The 14,045-nt window shown below is 51.8% G+C and overlaps 6 protein-coding genes across 6 annotated transcripts; 5 read left to right on the top strand and 1 right to left on the bottom strand.

Annotated features, from left to right (window-relative positions):
* The first annotated feature begins 99 nt into the window (after positions 1-99).
* Positions 100-1,944, top strand: BO85DRAFT_390389 (CUE domain protein). Its single transcript, XM_025656771.1, has 5 exons — positions 100-265; positions 327-627; positions 687-911; positions 970-1,236; positions 1,306-1,944. Exons 1-5 carry the CDS (start codon positions 245-247, stop codon positions 1,668-1,670), a joined length of 1,179 nt encoding a protein of 392 aa, XP_025518754.1. The 5' UTR covers positions 100-244; the 3' UTR covers positions 1,671-1,944.
* Positions 1,915-2,867, bottom strand: BO85DRAFT_445990 (mitotic-spindle organizing protein 1). Its single transcript, XM_025659393.1, has 3 exons — positions 2,620-2,867; positions 2,241-2,318; positions 1,915-2,162 (listed from the first exon to the last, which is right to left on the bottom strand). Exons 1-3 carry the CDS (start codon positions 2,695-2,697, stop codon positions 2,079-2,081), a joined length of 240 nt encoding a protein of 79 aa, XP_025518755.1. The 5' UTR covers positions 2,698-2,867; the 3' UTR covers positions 1,915-2,078.
* A 197-nt stretch (positions 2,868-3,064) lies between these two features.
* Positions 3,065-4,033, top strand: BO85DRAFT_466287 (GNAT family N-acetyltransferase; the record flags this gene model as incomplete). The annotated part of the gene is made up of 3 exons (XM_025662122.1): positions 3,065-3,715; positions 3,748-3,763; positions 3,814-4,033. Exons 1-3 carry the CDS (start codon positions 3,241-3,243, stop codon positions 4,031-4,033), a joined length of 711 nt encoding a protein of 236 aa, XP_025518756.1. The 5' UTR covers positions 3,065-3,240.
* Positions 4,034-4,298: 265 nt separating this feature from the next.
* Positions 4,299-7,371, top strand: BO85DRAFT_179229 (putative transmembrane glycoprotein). Its single transcript, XM_025654341.1, has one exon. The coding sequence runs from the start codon at positions 4,395-4,397 to the stop codon at positions 7,221-7,223; it is 2,829 nt and encodes a 942-aa protein (XP_025518757.1). The 5' UTR covers positions 4,299-4,394; the 3' UTR covers positions 7,224-7,371.
* A 367-nt stretch (positions 7,372-7,738) lies between these two features.
* On the top strand, positions 7,739-9,400 carry BO85DRAFT_414047 (putative MFS transporter; the record flags this gene model as incomplete). The annotated part of the gene is made up of 4 exons (XM_025657630.1): positions 7,739-8,201; positions 8,256-8,388; positions 8,446-8,866; positions 8,930-9,400. 4 exons carry the CDS (start codon positions 7,739-7,741, stop codon positions 9,398-9,400), a joined length of 1,488 nt encoding a protein of 495 aa, XP_025518758.1.
* Positions 9,401-11,714: 2,314 nt separating this feature from the next.
* BO85DRAFT_364572 (PP2C family serine/threonine-protein phosphatase) lies at positions 11,715-13,819 on the top strand (the record flags this gene model as incomplete). Its single annotated transcript, XM_025655703.1, has 7 exons — positions 11,715-11,750; positions 12,134-12,452; positions 12,558-12,631; positions 12,703-12,787; positions 12,849-13,055; positions 13,121-13,300; positions 13,446-13,819. 7 exons carry the CDS (start codon positions 11,715-11,717, stop codon positions 13,817-13,819), a joined length of 1,275 nt encoding a protein of 424 aa, XP_025518759.1.
* Positions 13,820-14,045: the final 226 nt, after the last annotated feature.

The following is a 14,045-nucleotide window of genomic DNA, read 5'->3' on the forward strand; positions in this document are numbered from 1 at the left end:
CTTACCTCAGCACCGGGTCCATCACGTGGCGCAACGTCACTCCGCGGGCATCGGAAGTGCGAAGGGGGCTGAGAGGCTCCGAAGCTCCAATCGCATCATCCCCAGCTTGCTTTCTGCCTGTTGGGCAAATTTCCTGGTCGCATAAATACCTCCAAGGCCTGCGAAAAGCTTGGCACTCTTCTCCACCTTCTAGACAGCAACAGCAAGTTTGCAATATTCCAACGCTGCCTAAGTTGCTCTCACGATGTCGGAAGAAGACAAGACTGTAGGTTGTCCTCTATATCCCGCTCCTTATACCTCATGCCCGGCCACTCACTCGCAGCCAGACTCCCAATAAACTCTCCACTGGACCACTTAGTCCCAAACCCGAGTCGCCGACTACTGCGCGCCCTCTCGATTTTGATGATGAACCCCAGGAAACCGGTGTCACCGCAGCGCCGTCAACAGCCCCTACTCAGCAGGGCGCTGCGGAAGCTGCCCCGCCTAAGCCACCCCGCCCATTGAGCCCCCGTCAACAGGCCGAGAATACTCTCAAGGAAGCATTCCCCTCTATTGAGGCATCGGTGATCAAGGCAGTGTTGGTGGCCAGTAACTGGGACGTGGAACGGTCATTCCATGCTTTGCTTAGTACGTGTGGATTGCGACGGACAGTACTGCTATGCGCGGTCACTAACAAGTCCCTTTAGGCATGACGGATCCCAGCGCTGCCGAACAAGATGCGCCGCCCCCGAAGCCACCACGCCCAACTGCTGCGCAGAGGCAGCTAGAAGCGGATGAGATGTATGCCCGTCAGCTGGCCGAGCACTACAACCGTCCTGCGCGCCAACCCCGCTGGGACAACGAGTACCCACAGCAGCGGCCGCGAAGGGGAAGCGATGGATCGGAGGAGAAAGAATACAGCTTTTTTGATGGTCGGTGATATGGATCTTTACTACGTTATCTTGGTCGCTAACAGCTGGCCTGTAATAGATGATCTCCCGGTGATCCGCGAGAACCTTCGCAAAGGATTCTTAGATACCCAGACGAAGGTCAACTCATGGGTCCAGAACCTGAAGAAACGTCTCGACGGTGAACCCGAGGCCGGCCCTTCTGGTCAAGGCCAGCCTGAAGAGAACTACGGTAGACCTAGACGGAGCGGAGACCTAGGTCGTCGAAGCGGCGATCGCGAACGCTATGATGCCGATCATCGCATTCTGAACGACGACTTTGCCTCACTTGAACTGAGAGATGCGGAAGGTACGTTGACCCTGTAATTTCCTTAATTCTGCACTAGATCCACATTCGAATGCTGACCTCCGTTCGCAGCTCCTCCCCCGCGCCCCCCACGGCCCCTCGCCAACCCCGACCTGTTCAAATCCTCATCACCTTCTCCTGATCGACGCAAGGTCTCTTTCCAGGAGGGACCGCCTACTGAAATTGACAACCTCTACGATGCCTCTGAGCCCGTCAGACGTACGTCCCCCGCGACAGGCAAGTCGAGCAAGTGGCAGCCTCTGTCGACTGTTGACCCTTCGCCCGTCGGGGAGCATGACCCATTCAGTCTTGGCGACAGTGATGATGAGAAAGAAAAGGAAGCCAAGGCCAAGGAGCAGAGCACGGCTGAAGCTGGGTCGGCCAGCGAAGCGTCGAAAGACAACAGCAGCAAGGCCGAGAATGCTGGCAAGTCGTAGGGCTTGTTCAGTGATCGCTTAATAATTATGAGAGTTTCCTTTTTTTGCCTCCTCCCCGACACATGCCATTTCATCCCTAGCACCACCTGTCTGCTACATGTACTCTTCATACCATTACCCTGATAATGGCCATATGGCCGACGTTAATGATACCAAAGACTGCACTAGTGGGAAGTCCCAGAGACCGGTCCATCCCCAACGAGGACTATGAATACGACGAATATTACCACAATTAGTAGTAGACCGCTCAAACATATCCATCATATTCCATTCTATTCAAAGAATAAACGGGTATCACAAGGAGAACCAACCCAAACAGAAAGAAGCAGAAAAACGCCATAGATACCTAAAATAGTCACACTAAACACATCCCACAACCCCAAATTAGATTTTTAACAGCCATCTATCTCACTCGGGCAAACCCTGCTGCTGCTGCTCATTCGCGAACCCGCGCGGCACACCAGATTCTTTTCTTAGATCCTTAATGACCGCCTAATAGACAGCGTCAGCTTCCGTCCCTCCGGAACAAAAGTAAACATATAGCACATGATAGATATGTAAAGAACTTACAGCAAGAGCATCCGGATTGACTCCATTCTCAATCAAGGACACACAAAGCGACAGCTCCGTGCGGTCTAAATTAGTGTTCTGGATGGAAGTTCGGATATAGTTAGTCAATCAAGCAATCAATCAATCAGTCAATCAATTCGTTGACCAGGTGTGTGTATATTATGTGTCTTGTCAGATAAGATGACACCAAATCCAGTCTAGACCAGAAAGTCTGGTTTATTCCCGGCTGGCATGTTGGGGATAGGAAGTAGATGAATAGCAAAAGCTAGAATATTCGATGATAACAATAATAACAGTAGAGTAGAAAGGAAAGAAAACGCCAGGCAGAAGAATGAAAGGAAAAATCGATGGAGGGGGTGATGGGTGTGGTGTCACGTACAAGAAGGGTGGAAATCTCGTGAAGAATGTCAATAACTTCGCGGGCGGCCTGGCGTTTGTCGTCGGCTTGGGAGGGCATTTCCGGGGAGGGAAAATGTAGTAAAGTCTTTTGTTTGGAAGTGAGGGTTGAGTGAGAGGAGAAGAGAAGAGACGGGATGATGAAACGATGGACAGAATGCTGGAAAGTGTATATCGGGGAGTATAGAGTATAAGCTAACGATAGAAGTTGACTGGAGTTGTAGATTGTAAATAGTTAATTGAAGGTATTCATTCCTATCCGGTCTTCAACTCAATATTACTCAAATACTCAAGTGTAACGTCGTATTGTAAGTATGGTACTGCGGTGACTAGCGTATTATGCACTATACCTAGATGGGACAGAGGAGTATCTGTGATTGGTTTTTCCTCTACTAGAAAACTTCCAGTTACTCTTCAACAACTCGGGCAATCGAGCTGAATTGAGAGCCATTGGACCTTCGCACGACATTGGGCATCTGCTGAATCAGAAGAGAAATCTCTAGTGAATTATCCTTCGTGCTCCGGGATAATTGTGGAACCTCCCCTGTCAACTCCCCCATCTTCCAAACGATCGTGAATGTAGATCCTGGAGGGGTTCTCCGGAATGCCGCCAGCGGATCTGACTCCCAGTCTGACCATCTCAGACATCCATTCCTTGAAGAGAGACCAGGCCCTGGAGATTCTTGCCCAGATTTCACGCGTCGAGAAGAAGACCTTCCCCGCTAACGAGGCATTCAGTTTCGGTGAGGAACTCTGGCGCAAGAAACCCAACACGAGGGTTCTGTATGTGACCCGTGCACCATCGGCTCCGGGTGATGTCCGCCCAACCTTGCTGGCCTATGCGGTCTACGTTCGTCAGAAGGGAATAGCCCTACTGCACAAAGTTTGCGTGGGTGAAGCCCATCGCCGCCAGGGTGTCGCGATGCGGCTCATGAACTATATTCGAGCTCGTCTACAGAGCGAGGGGTGTCAGCAGATCCAGCTATGGGTCGACAAAGCCCGCTCGCCCGCTAGATCTCTATACGTCCGCAATGGCTTCAAGGAGCGTGACCAGATCCCGGACTATTATGCGCCAGGGCGTACCGGGATCAAGATGATTCTCGATCTTTAGCTGTAGCGTGGGCCCTGTACCCGCCCTGTCGCGCCTAAGCATGGCCTTCGGCCCCTCGATAGATAGGCCTGATCCCCCTACCCCTCCGCTTTACGCGGTGGACAGGAGCCACAAGACTTCTCCTTGGTACTTTTTGTTCAAAACTAGGGTGGCTTTGCCTGTCAAATACTCTCCCTTAAGCCTTCGGGAAATACGAACGCTATTGAGAGGGAGGGGTTGGGCCGGCTATGCTCCTGTGTGGACTCCTGCAAGCCATCCCTTGCAGGCGCGTGCATTCGCAACGTGAGCTTGAACTCGCGCGCCGCGAACCATCCATCTCTAACCATTCCCATACTTCAGTGACGTCAAACATAACCAGGTATGGCTCTGTAGAAGGGGCCACACGCTTCGCGCCTCTCCTGTGCCCAATGGGCCCTTGGGCGCGGAGGCCCTTGGGGACATACTCTTTGCCCTAAGGGCAGGCTGTTTCCGCCACTTTTGCTCTTCCAGCTGCCACCTTCTATCTTTGTCGTCTCATTCTCTCTCACTTTCTTGTGAACTTCATATACACTCCTAGTTCTTCAAGCTGTGCTTGGATGATACGTCTGGAAGATCTATAGGAACGTCTATCGAATACCTGCCAGGACCGTTCCACTTGCTTAGGAGATATGGCGCTCTTTGCGTTGGCTCTCCTCAGCATCCTGGTGACTGTTGTTGCAGGTCTGCAGGCCAGCTACCCTGTTAACGCGCAGCTACCTCCGGTAGCCCGGGTATCGAAGCCATTCAAATTTGTCTTCTCGCCGGGCACCTTTTCTGGAAGCGATGACAACACACAATACTCGCTTTCGAACGCGCCGTCATGGCTCGAAGTCGACAGCCAAACCCGCACGCTATCCGGAACACCGCAGAAAGATGACCAAGGATCACCGACGTTCGATCTTGTGGCCTCAGATGGCTCGGAGTCTGTGGACATGCAAGTCACATTAATTGTAACAACCGATGATGGACCGCAACCGGGAAAGCCGCTGTTCTCACAACTCGAAGACATGGGAGCAACCTCGGCCCCAGACACTATCCTCCTACATACCGGCGACTCTTTCTCATTATCCTTTGAGCCGGACACGTTCACCAACACGCGCCCGTCAACGGCCTACTATGGCACATCTCCAGACAACGCACCGCTACCCTCATGGATTGTTTTCGACCCAGCATCACTCAGCTTTTCTGGTACAACACCAGGTAGTGGACCTCAAACATTCAGCTTCAATCTTATAGCCTCGGATGTGACTGGGTTCAGCGCGGCTACCATGACCTTTGAGATGACCATCAGTCCACATATCTTGGCGTTCAATCGGAGCACGCAGACATTCTTCCTCTCGAAAGGACGGCAGTTCACTAGTCCGCAATTTGCCAGCAATCTCACCTTGGATGGACATGACACGACGAAGAGTGACTTGACCGACATTAAGGTGGATTCGCCAGATTGGTTGTCCCTGGATGACGAGACCATCTCTCTGAGTGGCACGCCCCCTGCAGATGCCGCCGATAATAATGTCACGATTACCGTGACGGATAAATATCAAGACGTAGCCACGCTGATTGTCAGTCTACAGTTCACTCAATTCTTTCGCAACGACCAGAATGTATGCGATGCTATCATCGGGCAGTTTTTCATGCTGGTCCTTGACGACTCTGTCTTGACCAACGATTCTGTCCAGGTAGACGTTGACTTAGGGCAAGATCTTCCCTGGCTTCACTACAACCGTGACAACAAGACTATATTCGGACAAGTTCCCTCCGACATCAGTCCGGGAAGCTATCATATCAACCTCACTGCCCGGGAGGGTACCGCAGAGGACACTCGCCAGTTAACTATCAAGGCGATGTCAGAAGGGACCACAGGCGGGCCAGGCACAATCAATTCTACAGCCTCCGATGCAAATAACAGCATTCGCGGAGGCAAGGCCGGTATTATTGCTATTGCTGTCGTCGTCCCCTTCGTGTTTCTAAGCACTGCCTTGCTTCTCTTCTGCTGCTGGCGGCACAAGCGTAAAGCGGCCGCAAAGCAATCTCAGGATGGACAGGAGGCCGAGAAAACGCTATCAACCCAGCCAGACGGCGAAGGTATCACGCATAGTCGGCCTTACGAAGAAACTGCTCAGGGCGAGCCCCCGAGGATTCTGAGGATCCCTTCACAATCATCAGAGCCTCCAAAACTGGAGCTACCATTATGGCATGCGAGCCCATCGAAAAACAACGAGCAAGCCCCAGACGCAGCCGGCAAAGAAAACACCCTCTCCGATCCTACATTCGATTGGGGAGGTTTCGCTTCTCTCAAGGGACCCGAACCAGAAGAGGCCAAACCAGTGGAGGAGGCACCGCCACAGCCGAAACGCCTGTCTTTCCAGAACAGTCCCCCCTTACACCGACGAACAACCACCACTAGTTCTAGGAGACGAGAGCCCCTTCGGCCGATTCAGCCTAGGAGGTCCCTGAAGCGAAATTCTACCACTCGATCGCGTAGATATTCCAAACGGTCGAGTGGTATATCTACAGTGGCGTCCGGGCTTCCAGTCCGACTCAGTGGTGCCGGACATGGGGCCGGTGGTTTCGGGCCTCCAGGACATGGCGTGGTCCGTCTTTCCTGGCAGAATACACAGGCTTCGTTTGGAAGTGACGAGAGTGACGTAGGAAACCTAGCGCCGCTGTTTCCACGACCGCCACCTCGAACCAGAGAGAGCGGGGATTATTCCAGACGAATGAGCCTGCGAACAGTCGAGCCTGACGAATCGACCATTTCTGAAGCGGACTCACTAGAGGCGTTTCTTCACAGCCGCGCAAAGAGTCGGAATTCGTCCAACCCGCTCTTCGCAGGTCAATTTGGCCGTCGAGCATCATCGGGCTGCCGGGCTCTCGAAAGAGCTCGAAGCACAGCCAGTCGCGCCGACACAGTAGCCAGTTCCAACTATATTGAGGAATATCGAAACTCAATTCAAGAGCGGCCGTGGTCGACAGCCATGTCTGCCTCCATTTACACGGATGATCATCGTCAGTCGGCTTATTTACATAGCCTGTCCGAAGAATCTTCAGACATGGGGCCACCCCGCCCCGTGGGCAAACTGCCCAGCCAATCGAGTCTGGCGCAGAACTACTCTGAGACGATTGCGCCCCTGCCTCGCTTCTACAGCGAAGTAAGCTTGGATGAGCCGAAACGGTTCGACGGAGGGCAGGAATTGGGAAAAGAGAACGATCCGCCCACTGAGCGGCAGCTCCGCGGGAGCTCACGCCCTTGGTATCAGACCGGCTTTTACACCCACGGTGATATAGCTGGTGCCGGACAGTCATCGCGAAAAAGCCCTTCACTCTACTCCATTCCTTTCGATTCCAAATCACGCCGAGTGAGCTTGAACCGAGCGGTGGAGCGGGAATGGGAAGAGCTGCACAGTATGCAGAGGGAGCCGGCAGGAAGCTTGAGAAACAACGCAGCCTTCTTGTGAATGGGGTGACAAACGCAATTCTTAGTATTTATGTTCATATCGGTTTTATGGTTTTGCTTCACTGTCGACCAGGTCGTTTAGAAAAGTGTTCGGCGAGCGTGATATCCATGGATTCTGAATTTGGTTTCTTTGTTGATCCTCGGACCGTTGGACGGTTCTGCGCTTATCTAGTACCCAGTAGTTTAGCTAAATAATCAAGCCATTTAATATATCACTGGCATTGGGTCAGCAGAACAATGGGCCAGTAAACAGCGGTAAACCCTTGTTCCCGCTTATCGGACATCGGAGAAGCGCCCATGTGTCGCCGACTGATCCATTTAGCTCCTAGTAAGATGCGTCGGATCCTTTGGCCAGCGCCATGGCCGTTCCTTTTAGCGTCATTTGGGAATGAGGCTAATCAAAGCCCATCCTTATCATCATTTCTGGGACAGAGGGGGGTTCTTACACCTTCCCTCAGCCTCTTGACCCTTGAGTTTGAAGCATTCCTCTTCTCTGAAGCCTGGGATTCCTTCATCATGACCATTGCTTCCGAACAGCCAGAAACACCCTCTGAGACAACTTCTCTCTTATCTGAGCACAATGAACTTCCTGTGCAGCCAAAAAGTGTTACGCGTAGAGCCCAGCAGGTCTTATTTCTTGCGTGCCTCATAGCGGTCACTGTCGATATCGGCAACTACATCTCCGTTGCTCCCCAACTCCAGATATACGAGTTGAACATCTGCCAGCGCTTGCATCCGGAGGTCTTTGATAGCAGCCCCGGTGGAGTTCTCCCTTCACTGGTTCCTTCGGCTTGCAAGACTGCTGATGTGCAGGGTGAGCTGGCGTTGCTCAAAGGTTGGATGAGCACCTTTGACCAGCTTCCGGGCATTATTCTGGCGCTTCCATATGGACTCATGGCAGATCGCGTTGGTCGTAAACCAGTCTTATTTTTAAGCCTGGCTGGGTGTGTCTTGCAAGAGATGGCAATCAGAGTCATCGGTAAGTCAAGCTGATGTTGCGACGTGGAAGGACAGGCTAACTCCAATGTGAAAGCCTGGTATCATGCGACCATCCCCCCACGAGCTATTTGGTTTACGCCAATCTTTCAGATTCTTGGTGGCGGTTCTCAGATAGCTACCTCAGTGGCTTTCACTATCATCGCGGATGTTTTCCCGGTAGAGAAACGGTATTGAAAACTTGCTAAACCTGTTCACATCCCCTTTGCTCATCAAGGCTCCTGCAGTTCAAGTACCTATTTCATCTTGTCGGCAGCTATACTGCTGTCAGAGATTCTTGCTGTTCCCTTAAGCGCCTGGCTGATGTCATCAAACGCCTGGGTCCCTTGGATGCTCGGACTAGCCTGCGAATTTGGTAGCCTGTTTACGATTCTCTTGTTGCCGGAGACTAAACCGGAGCCCTCAGTCAACCCCGTCAATGATGTCCAGCCGGAGACGGCAGGCCACTTGAAGCTATCATCGGCATTTACATGGGCCAGTGTGGTACACTTTGCTCGCTCACAGTTCGCTCAACTGCATGAGTTCATCGGCGAGTATCCAAGTGCCCTAGTCATCTCCCTCGCCTTCCTCTTTTCGAGCTATGGAATTGAAGCAGTTCCTTTCATGCTCCAATATGTCTCCAAGCGCTTTTCATGGAGCTTAGCAGAGGTATGAGATCTCGGCAATAGTACAAATACTTCAAGTTTCAGGTATGCTGATACGATCTCCAAGGCGAGCCTTCTCATATGCGTCAAGGGGATCATTAATTGCTTCGCTTTGATGCTCGTACTTCCGATGGCTACGAAGATCCTCGACCGATATTTGTCCCCGGTGCAGAGAGACCTTAGAGTGGCCATAGGCTGTGCATGTCTGTTAATGGCTGCTTTTGGCTTCATGTCCGTGGCATCTCATCCAGCAGTGTTCGTTGTAGGAGTTGCTCTGGTTGCTCTTGGAGGGGGGTTCAGCGCCGCTCTGCGCAGCGTCGGGAGTGCTTTGGTTGGGTCATCGCATGTTGGACTCCTGAATACGACCATAACTCTGACACAGGGAGTTGGACTCATGATATCTGGGCCACTCCTAGCTGGATTATTTCGAGCAGGGATGGCCTGGGAAGGAGCGTGGATGGGGCTTCCATGGATGGCAGGTTTTATCTTGTATGCAGCAACCATCCTGACGGTGTATTGCCTCCAAGTCCAGAGCTAGATCTAGCCATCATCCTCTGGCCGTTGATGACTGTTAGTGTCAGGTCAGCTGCATGGTAGGAGAAACAATCGATCAAAGTTGATCATAGAAGAGCATGGCCGCGAGCTTGAATGTCCCCAGAAAGGGAGAACAAGCGGAGATACCCAGGGCAACGATGGTCAGTCCTGAATGGACTTACTGGTAGTGGTGGTATAGACTTTCCTCTTTGCTAGAAGAGGAAAGATGGATACCGATCGCTCGCAGAGCGAGATGTGACCATTTCATAGTTGGATCTTTGGGTGGGATGGTAATGATCCACAATTGCATCGCTACTGGAATCTTCTAGGGAGCGGTCTGGGAAAGGCAGTTCACTAGGGAAGAGGGTTGAATGTATGGAGTAGTGAATTAGTTGAGAGGAAGAGCAGGTGCGACTCTACCAGATCAAAGACACTCGTCCTGCCACATGACCACGCTCCAACCGCCACGCTTATGTACTCACTTTCTACACAACGAATGCTTACAAGGGACCTATGAAGCTACTGGGTATTATCAGTATCTCATCATAAGTCGGTCAATGCTGTTTTCTCGGTTCCTCGATAAATCCCGAATAGACACGAATTGAATTAAATAGCCCCAGTCCCCTTGCAAGAGCTAAAAGGTAAGCTGCTTGAGTTCGGACTGTCGGGGAATAAGTAGGCAACTGGTTGGCTGGCTGGCAAGCAAGCAAGGTATAGACAGAACTCATAGATGGCCCTCTAGTCGAACGTAGGCGGCAAGAGAGTATTTACCAGAGCGGTCTAGTTTGCATGTATGGACACGTACCCAGATGCATGGGTCTGATCTACTGTATAACCCATCAGTAGCGCGTTTTGAGAGTTCCTTTATCTTAGCACGAGCCAGTCCTTTGGTAGTTCATATGATTAGTAACCCAGATCCCCGGTACCTTGCCAACTTCCAATCTAACCAGGCATTGAAAGACATTAGGAAACGTGGCACGGACGACGTTCTTGCTTGAAGGTAGACATGGAGCTGAGCTAACTAGTACGTACAGTGTCAGCTCCACCGGACGGTTTTTAAATGGATAATCTGTATTTCACCTGCGAATTAAATGGGGGTTTCATGCTGTAGAGATGCTATGCAGGAGCTGTAACAGGTAGGCACATCATCTATTATCTTCCAGCAGATACTAGAGACGTAGGGGGAAGTACCTCGAATTGTGGCTGGAGTTGATGGGTGAAAAAGTTCGGGTCAGCCGACGCCAAGAAGTTTTCGTCATTATTCAATTTCAATTCAATTTCTGATTATTTTCAATTGCCGCATCCAGAAAAAGGCACGCGACTGGCAAACTTTCCCCCGGCTCTTCCCTTTTCGGGCCTACCGCCTGCCGCATGCGATCATGTTGTAATGGTACGGTGGAAGTACCATGAGAGTACCTTACCTTTCTCCCCAACGAAGTGGAGGTACCCTGGAGGTACATGCGCTGCTCTCTGCCTGCTTCAGCCTGCTGTCTCTCTCTGTCTGCCTGCGGCTGACGCCCTTGTGATTGATTTTCTTTCTCTCTTAACAGATGGCCAGATAATGCCTGATGCCCATTAGTCTGTTTTATTATCGTGCAGAAAATCTCTTCCCCTTCCTGTGACACCATCTCCTCCTAACTTGGACCAGTTCCTCGCCTCGGTCCCTTGTGTCATTATTTAGTATTCCCAATTGTCTGACCTATCTTGCCTGTTATATCAATCACCCTGCTTCTCACCCAATTTCAGAGCTATCGTCATCGTTGAATCGGCTTTCCCCACTCCCCCGAATGATAGGTAGGCAGACAGGCTACTACCACCTACACCACTCCCACTACCGCTTACCACTACTACTACGTATTAGTAGTTAATTACTAGTAGTAGCAGGTGCTGTTATTATTATTACACCACCGAGTCCGGAATTTAACTAACCTTCCACAGCAGTCCGGAGGCACACACACACACTACTAAATCCTCTCCCTACTACTACTAGCTTCCTCTTCCCCCCCTCTCTCTCCCTCCACCATCCCATCATCAGTTCTGCTCACGCTTTTCTGCTGGTTCCATTCCCGCTTGCCGCCTCCCGAATAGTCATTCTGCCCTTGCCCTCAAAGCCAACCTAATCTCTTCTCTTTCACCTGATCTGCTGCCTCTTCCCTCCCCATCCCCCTCCCCTCGTCTTCCCCCCCAAAAAGAATCCGCCGGGTTTTCCACCTTTTCTCATCCTCTATTCTTTCCCCTCCCCCTCCTCGGTGGTGTGTGTATGTCTGTAACGGGCCTTTTCTCTGCGTGAACAGTTTAATTGTGATCCACTAGAAATCATGGGTCAGACCTTGTCCGAGCCCGTGGTCGATAAGGTGAGTGAAACCTGAAGCATTGCGTTTGCCTGTCTGGTCCTTTGATCCTCCCCCACACTGCACGCATCTTACGCCATTCTAATCTGTCCACCATCCACATTTACCATTCTGTGCCATACCCGCCCATTCTCCCCTTTTTGTATCCTTTTGTCAAACATGTTCACTGCCCAGCATTATTATATCCTACAGCGTTCTTTTTCATTCCTCCTCTTGTGTGTCGCGCCTGCAATGTGGTGATCATCCCTCCCCTGCGGGGTTCCTCCACAGGATGATGAAAATTTCCTGCACGCGATTTCGGGCGGATGACCTGTCACCATTCCATTGTGTTCCGGATCTCTCCTTAATCTCCTACATCCTCACTAACCACTTCCGGTGCTATCTAGACTTCCGCTGAAGGTCAAGATGAGTGCTGTATATACGGTGTTTCCGCCATGCAGGGTTGGCGAATCAGCATGGAGGATGCCCATGCTGCCGTCCTCGACCTGCAGGCCAAGTACTCGGACCAGGATGAAAAGCCGACCGACCCCGATAAACGACTCGCTTTCTTCGGTGTATATGACGGGCACGGTGGAGACAAAGTAGCATTATTCGCCGGAGAGAACGTCCACAAGATTGTCGCGAAGCAGGACTCCTTTGCCAAAGGTGATATCGAACAGGCCCTGAAGGATGGCTTCCTCGCTACCGACCGGGCTATTTTGGAAGGTTCGTGAGCGCTATGATCGGAGTTCGGGCAACCTTCCCACCCGCCTTCTCCCTCTCCTTCTTGATTTCTGTCCCTCCGAGGTAGCAACGGACTGACCCGGCTAGACCCGAAGTATGAGGAGGAAGTGTCTGGCTGCACCGCAGCCGTCAGCGTTATCTCGAAGCACAAGATCTGGGTGGTATGTATTCTAGCCATGGCCGGTTTGGAAACGACGATGGGCTCGGTTCATTTTTTTGACAATGGTTCTAGGCCAATGCTGGTGATTCTCGCTCTGTACTGGGTGTCAAAGGCCGCGCGAAGCCTCTTTCATTTGACCACAAGCCTCAGAACGAAGGTACAGACCCTACATCTCGATTAACGACCTGCGTTGGTGATCCTGACATGACACAATATAGGCGAGAAGGCTCGTATCAGCGCTGCTGGTGGTTTCGTTGACTTTGGCCGTGTCAACGGCAACCTGGCCCTGTCGCGGGCCATTGGTGACTTCGAGTTCAAGAAGAGCCCCGAGTTGTCTCCTGAGCAGCAAATCGTCACTGCCTATCCCGACGTCACTGTGCACGATCTCAGTGACGATGACGAGTTCCTCGTAATTGCCTGTGACGGTGGGTCTTTCTCTGGTGATTAAGGGAGCGAGGGTCTCGGAGATCGCTAACTTTTCGGAATGCAGGTATCTGGGATTGTCAGTCCTCCCAATCAGTGGTGGAATTCGTCCGCCGTGGGATTGCCGCGAAGCAGGACTTGTATCGGATCTGTGAGAACATGATGGACAACTGCCTGGCCTCCAACAGTGAAACCGGTGGTGTTGGCTGCGACAACATGACGATGGTTATCATCGGTCTCCTTAACGGTAGGACCAAAGAGGAGTGGTACAACCAGATCGCTGAGCGCGTGGCGAACGGCGACGGCCCTTGCGCTCCGCCCGAGTACGGCAAGTCTCTCGAGGATCCCACGGCCTCCAATTCCAATCCCTACTGACTGAACGGGGGGTGCAGCTGAGTTCCGCGGCCCCGGTATCCGGAATCAATTTGAGGAGAACCCGGATGACTTTGACATGGAAAACGACCGTGCGCGTGGCTTCAGCGTCCGCTCTGGCCGCATCATCCTCTTGGGGGACGGCACTGAATTGATTCCGGAGCAGAACGATGACGAACTCTTTGATCAGGCTGAGGAAGACCAGGACCTTGTCAATCAGGTGCACCGTGATTCACCTGATGCGGCTCGGAATGAACGGGAGGGAACTCCTGGGCCTCAGTCTAAGGACACTCCCCGAACGGACGCCGCTGAGATATCGGAGTCGCCGTCTACCACCGCGGAGGGTTCGTCCGGCAGTGCCCCTGGAACGCCGCAAAAGCCTACGAGTTCGTAGTCATGATGGATCTCTTGCATTTCTCCTTGATGTGTCTTTTCTTTTTTCCTATTTCCTTTTCTACCCTTGCCGCGCTTGTTACCTTTTCCTTTTTTTCCTTATTTTGGTTCTTTGAAAACCATCCTTGTGTGATTCTACGACTGTGCCCCGTTTTTACCTATTTCCTTACATTTACGTGGACTTCTTTCTGCCTTGCCCCTTCGGAAGCGCTAGGCTTCCTCACGTC

The sequence above is a fragment of the Aspergillus piperis genome (assembly GCF_003184755.1).
Source record: "Aspergillus piperis CBS 112811 unplaced genomic scaffold BO85scaffold_3, whole genome shotgun sequence".
NCBI classification, from domain to species: Eukaryota; Fungi; Ascomycota; class Eurotiomycetes; order Eurotiales; family Aspergillaceae; genus Aspergillus; species Aspergillus piperis.

Bases quoted from the DNA above. Each gene is read 5' to 3' on its own strand.
- BO85DRAFT_179229 (XM_025654341.1), top strand. From the start codon at position 4,395: ATGGCGCTCTTTGCGTTGGCTCTCCTCAGCATCCTGGTGACTGTTGTT.
- BO85DRAFT_445990 (XM_025659393.1), bottom strand. From the start codon at position 2,697: ATGCCCTCCCAAGCCGACGACAAACGCCAGGCCGCCCGCGAAGTTATT. The intron at 2,319-2,619 runs GTACGTGACACC...ACTTCCATCCAG, and splicing joins ACGAGATTTCCACCCTTCTT to AACACTAATTTAGACCGCAC. The intron at 2,163-2,240 runs GTAAGTTCTTTA...GCTGTCTATTAG, and splicing joins TCAATCCGGATGCTCTTGCT to GCGGTCATTAAGGATCTAAG.
- BO85DRAFT_390389 (XM_025656771.1), top strand. From the start codon at position 245: ATGTCGGAAGAAGACAAGACT. The intron at 266-326 runs GTAGGTTGTCCT...ACTCGCAGCCAG, and splicing joins TGTCGGAAGAAGACAAGACT to ACTCCCAATAAACTCTCCAC. The intron at 1,237-1,305 runs GTACGTTGACCC...CTCCGTTCGCAG, and splicing joins TGAACTGAGAGATGCGGAAG to CTCCTCCCCCGCGCCCCCCA.